This window comes from Microtus ochrogaster, chromosome 4 (assembly GCF_000317375.1).
Source record: "Microtus ochrogaster isolate Prairie Vole_2 chromosome 4, MicOch1.0, whole genome shotgun sequence".
NCBI classification, from domain to species: domain Eukaryota; kingdom Metazoa; phylum Chordata; class Mammalia; order Rodentia; family Cricetidae; genus Microtus; species Microtus ochrogaster.
The window spans coordinates 25049071-25055139 of NC_022011.1; the positions used below are offsets into that span (position 1 = coordinate 25049071).

At 47.0% G+C, this 6069-nt stretch overlaps 1 protein-coding gene across 1 annotated transcript in view; it reads right to left on the bottom strand.

Annotated features, from left to right (window-relative positions):
• Positions 1-3749: 3749 nt before the first annotated feature.
• Positions 3750-6069, bottom strand: part of C4H16orf46 (chromosome 4 C16orf46 homolog) — a 10414-nt gene continuing 8094 nt past the window's right edge. The window contains exon 3 of the mRNA XM_005345732.2: positions 3750-5878. Within this exon, the coding sequence (XP_005345789.1) occupies positions 4877-5878 (1002 nt within the window). The 3' untranslated portion in view covers positions 3750-4876. The remainder of the gene's footprint in view (positions 5879-6069) is intronic.

Consider the following 6069-nt stretch of genomic DNA (forward strand, 5'->3'; position numbering starts at 1 on the left):
GTTGCCACCAAGAAAGTAAATTCCAAGTGGAGTTTCTTCAATGCCCATTATCATCTCTGAAGCAGATTGGTGCTGCCAGGAGCAGACATGAATCATTGTCATAAAAAAGAAGAACCTAAGTTATTAAAACATCTTAAATGCCATATTCTGTAGATCTCTGAAGTGTATGAAGATGACCCATCTATCTAAATTATATCTTTGTTTGACCTTAAAAACACACCTAATGTGACTAACAAGTTCGATTATACTAGGTGATTAACTACTAACTAATGTTTATTATCCTAAACAGTTGATAATAATTTTCAAGGACTAGAATTTTGCATTACATTGTTAAATGCCACTACAGGAGGTAATGGGTGACTCCTAAGAAACAGTGTCTTCTAGACACAATAGGCAGCCATCTGCAATTCCATATATGAAGTATGCTAATGATATAGGAAGGGAAAATGATCAAAATATATTGTATAAAGATAATTTTTTTAAATGATTGTAGGAGACTATATCAGGCACTTGAACAACCACTTGGGCAGGAAAGTGCCTAAAGCAAAAAGTTCATGTGTCCATAGAGGCATCTTCTGGGTATTTTGTTATAGATTATCTGATCAAAAGAAACACACATCAAGGCCAGCCTGGATTACATTGTGAGATCTCACTTCAAAGGAACAAGGGAGGAGGGGCTGGCAAGATGGTTCAGTGGGGAAAGAAGCTTGCTGCCAAATCGGATGACCTGAGTTCAGTTCCCAGGACCCACTTGGTGGAGAGAGAACTGACTCCATTAAGCAGTCCTCTGACCTCTAAATACAAGTCAAGGCACAGGCACATGCATACACACATGTGCACACACAAATATAAAAAACCTGTGCAGGCTACTACAACTTTCATGGGACTGCAGTGGGGCTCTTGGGTTAAAGTCAGGGCCTTTCACATGCTAATAATGACTACATCTCCTGCGTCCCCCACAAACTTTAGGAAATGTGGACCCTTTATTCAGATTGGCCCTCCTCCTGATTCTAAGTTATTTTAAGGGGCTGGGGGTGTAGCTCGGCAGAAGAGCACTGTCCTGTGTTTCCACCAAGGTTTGTAGAGTGTTCAGATGTTTTTGTGTATGTATGAATGTGGGTCCACATGGGTGAAGGTCAGGGGATCCCTTGGGTGTTGCTCCTCACCTTCTACTGTGAGACGGGGTCTGCGTTGCTTTTCCAGTGTACGGCAATCTGGCTGGACCACAGCTTCCAGAGATTTTCCTGTCTCTGCTTCCTTCTCCTTGTGAGGGCACTGGCATCATAGCTACACAGAGTCTGACTTCAGTGTGGGTGCTGGAGATTTGAACTAGGAGCCTCACGCATGCACAGCAAACTCTTCCACCCACTGAGGCATCTCCCCAGTCACTTAAAAAAAGTTAACATTAGCATACAAAGTGATTGTGGGGGGCTCTGGCCCACATGTTGAGGCCAGAGGACAACGTTCAGGAGTCTATTCTCTCCTACCATGAAATCCAGATCATCAGGTTTGGACATGCTCCTTACTTACTGAGCCACCTCAAAGGCCCAGTAATGGATTTTACAGTGATATTTCATGCATCACATATTCTAATCTGTCCCTCGGCACTTAAGTCTCATCTGAACAAAACTCTTATCTATTTTACAAAAACATTTAATTATTGTGTATGCACTTGTCTATCATTCATGTGGGGTTAGGGGATTGAACTCGGGTCATCACGCTTGCTGACAAGAGCCTTTCCCTGCAGAGCTCTCTCACCATCCCCCAAAGACTTTCTTTCAAAAATTACCTCACCGGGCAGTGGTGGTGCACACCTTTAATCCCAGCACTCAGAGAGGCAGAGGCAGGAGGATCTCCGTGAGTTTGAGGGCAGTCTGGTCTACAGAGTGAGCTCCAAGACAGCCAGAGCTACACAGAGAAACCCTGTCTCGAAAAACAAAAACATAAACAAAACAAAAAATATTTACCCCATGCATGAATGTCGTAATGAAACCCATTACTTTGTCTGCTAACTTAAAAATCGATACTGTGTGAGCTGGAGAAATGGCCTAGTAGCAAAGAGCATTGGCTGCTCTTACAGAGAACCCAGGTTTGATTTCCAGCACTCACACAATGGCTTACAAGTATCTGTCACTCAGGTTCCAGGGGATCTGACACCTTTTTCTGACTTGTATGGACACCAGGCACACACATAGTATGTAGGAAAAACATTCATATACATAAAATAAATCTTACAAAATTTAAAACTTTTTTTTTTTTGGTTTTTCGAGACAAGGTTTCTCTGTAGCTTTGGAGCCTGTTCTGGAACTCGCTCTGTAGACCAGGCTGGCCTCGAACTCACAGAGATCTGCCTGCCTCTACCTCCCGAGTGCTGGGATTAAAAGCATGCACCACTGCCACCCGGCCCTAAAACATTTTTATATTGTGACAGAGACTAGTCTTTTCAAACTGCTCTAAAACTCCAAAGAAAGGACCCCAGACTAAGGAGGGAAGGCCTGACCACCCATTCCTGGTCACTGCTTTCCCAGTTCATGCTGGGAAACATTAATTAGCCTGTTTTACATTAGAACTTATTCCTGTTTCTCCTGCTTTAGCAAGGTGTTGGCAGAGACTGCTCGTGTGTTTCCCTGGCCACCCAGACCGGAAATAGTCACACAGAAACTGTATTAATTAAATCACTGCTTGGCCTACTGGCTTGTGCATAGTTCTATGCTAGCTCTTACATCTTTTTTTAAATATTTATTTATTTATTATGTATACAATATTCTGTCTGTGTGTATGTCTGCAGGCCAGAAGAGGGCACCAGACCTCATTACAGATGGTTGTGGGCCACCATGTGGTGGCCGGGAATTGAACTCAGGAACTTTAGAAGAGCAGGCAATGCTCTTAACCACTGAGCCATCTCTCTGGCCCCTAGCTCTTGCATCTTAAATTAACCCATTTCTATTAATCTGTGCATCATCACAAGGTCATGGCCTACCGGCAAGTTTCCAACATCTGTCTCCTCCAGCATCTCCCTGACTCTGCCTACTCTCTTCTCCTCTCTCTGCTTGGAATTCTCACCTTGCTCTACTCTGCACTGCAATAGGCCCAAAGCAGATTCTTTATTAACCAATGGTATTCACAGCATACAGAGGGGAATCCCACATCAGAAAGGGGGTGGATACTCCTGGTTCAGGTGGGTAGATCCAGGGCCTGGGTCCTATGCCACAATGTCCAGACACTGAGACACCCAATTTCTCTTTGGGACAGATGAGGTGGCTTCTTGATTTGGAGAAGGGGTAGGGGTGGGTGGGAAGAATTTCTAAGCATTCCTTCTAGACTGCCAAGTATCCACCAGCTAGGGCGATCAGTATCTTTCCGACCCTATGCTGTGGCCTTTCCTTTCCCTCTCAGTTCGTTTGGCTCTGTTTGGCCTTTCTGGGGGTTGGGATTGCAGGCTTTATACTACCATTTCTGGCTAGAGTTTTGGTTTTTGTTTTTCAAAAAGGCTAGGCATTGTGGCACATGCTATAACCTAAGCTCTTGGGAAGCCAAGGCAGGGGTATTGGTTCAAAACTACCTCAAGGCCAGTGTGAGTTAGATGAAACCAAAATACCACAAACTATGAAAACAAAATAAAACCTAAGCTGACAGACAGGATGTTAGAGACCAATTCTGTAAAGCAGATGTCTGTAGTCATATTCTGCCGTCATTGAGGACATGGGAAATTTTAAGAGTTCAAGTACAGCCTACTCTAAGCAACTCACAGTGTGATTACAAAGCAGTTTAATGATTACTGATATCACAAAATGGTCAGAGCATCTGTCCACATAGAAGTACCACTTGCCATTAAAATATGCTTCATTTACATATAATATACAATTTAGGGAGCTATGCAAGGGTGAAATTAAGATGAGGGTAGCAGGAAGTCGGAAGGGAAAAAGTAACAGCCTCATCCCTAACTGTCTAAAGGCTGAGAGTTCCCAAACAGAGGGGCAGGTTAAGATGGGAGAAGGGAGGTCAGGCCAGGTCACAATGGTCAGGGACCTTTTCTCCCCAAACAATCCATTATTCCTAACCTGCTCCCCACCCAGGCTGGATTTGATTCATCTGTCTCAGGCAGAGATTAGCCTGCAGCTGCAGTGTGCGGGTGTGACCTAGGCAGCTGAGGCACTGGACTATATTCCAGAACATAATGCGAAGATCCGGCACCTTGGATACTGGGATACATATCCACTTGGATATAGTTGGGGTTTTCCATTCTGTCAAGTGTTTTACATCTTTGTTGAAAGAAAGAAGGCAGTGGCAGCTGCCTGTCTCAGAAGACAGGACAAGCCAGCACTTACTTCTCTAAGCTCAAGGAAGGCTCTGCTGTAGGCAGAAGCCGCATCAGGTAGCTTCCGGGCTATGAGAGTGGGGGCAGCACAGTGTGCCTTCCCACACTCGGCCTCCCACCAGGGGAGTCACTGAGCAAGAAGAAGGCCAACACAGGCTGGCCTAACTGAGTTTTGTAAATGGCTTAGCAGCAGAAGGTGGTACCATGAAAACTGTGGGTTCTTTTGTTTTTGATTGGTTAAAAATAAAAAAAAAAAGTGTCTTGTATAGCCCAGGATGGCCTTGGACTCTGCCATCCTCAGATGCTAGGATTATAGGTGTATGTCACCACGCCTAGCCCAGTATGGTGTTTTTGAGGCTGAATTCAAACTCATTCAAATCTGCTCAATTTCCCCTGGTTCTGCTATTAAAAAAAGGGGGGGGGTAAGGAGTAGAGAGGATAGAGAAGGGGAGAAGAAGACTGAGGATGGACAGGAAAAGGAGAGGGTGGGAGAGGAGAAAGGGGGAGACAAATGAGCTGCAGGCAGGACTCATTCCCAGGAAATTATATTGTGACCAATCAGAGGACTCTGTGCGTGGAGACGGGGATGACAACCCTGCTCACTGTGAGGGATGGTAAGAGAGGTTTAGGGAACATTTTACTTGCTAGCGCCCGGGACCTGCTTTCCTGCTTGGCCTCCCCGAGGATATGTTTGGGAGTGTTCCTGGGAGGTTTGGATTCCTTGCCTTTGAGTCTGCTTCTGTAGCTTGGCATTCCCTGTTTTTGCAAAACCTGCAAGGTGGCAAGATAGCGGATGTTGTCGGGGTTGGATGGATACGTAGAGCTCTTCTGGGGCAGGAGGGACCAGCGCAAGCAGCACCTCTGGGACTCTGCCGCCAGCAGGTGTGTCCGGACCATAGGTGGCGGGAAAGGCAGTTGCTCGGTGACCTTCAGGCGGCTGGCCAGCTCAAAGTGTCTCTTTTCTCCTTTCCCATCAACTGTTTTCAACCTATCTGGATAAGCCATGCCCTCGTCCTTTTCTCCCTTTTGTGCCTTCTCTTCAGGCTGCCAGAAAATATTCCTGTCCTTCTTACTCAGGACATCCAAGCTGTTGGCGGGACAGCTTTTCAGTGGGGGCAGAACCACAAGGGTCTTGGATGCGAGGGAGTCGGAGGCGGAGAGGCCCTGGTCAGTGCTTCCGCAGGGGTTTCTGCAGGTCTTGCTGCTAACTGTCTCAGGAATGGCCCACTCTTCCATGCACCAGATAAATTCCTTGATTTGCAGGCTCTTTTTTTCTCCATGCAAGTATGTGGGAAAGCAGAGTTTGGTGGGCTCTCTGGAATCAGTGCTGGGGTCCTGGGAGGGGCTGCTCCAGTTCTTCTCGGGGCTCACCTCAGCCACAGCACTGGCCTGCAGTTTCCCAAGCTCTGAGAGGGAACAAGCCTCCAGACTCCCTTGGGAAAGACTCATACAGAATAAGCAGTCGCTGCTGCCACCAGTGCCTTCTCCTACCCTCCCCCTTTTCACTTTCTTCTTTGACCAGATGCAGGCAGTTGGTGAGGTTCGTCCCCAGCCGCGGACCTGCAAAGAAAGCAGCAGTCACCCTCTCGCCAGCTGTGCCAGGGCCTTGCCCCCCCGGGCCTTGCCCCCCCCCATCTGGACTACACTCCTCAGGGCCTTGCCCCCCCCATCTGGACTACACTCCTCAGGGCCTTGCCCCCCCCCATCTGGGCTACACTCCTCAGGGCCTTGCCCCCCCCCATCTGGACTAC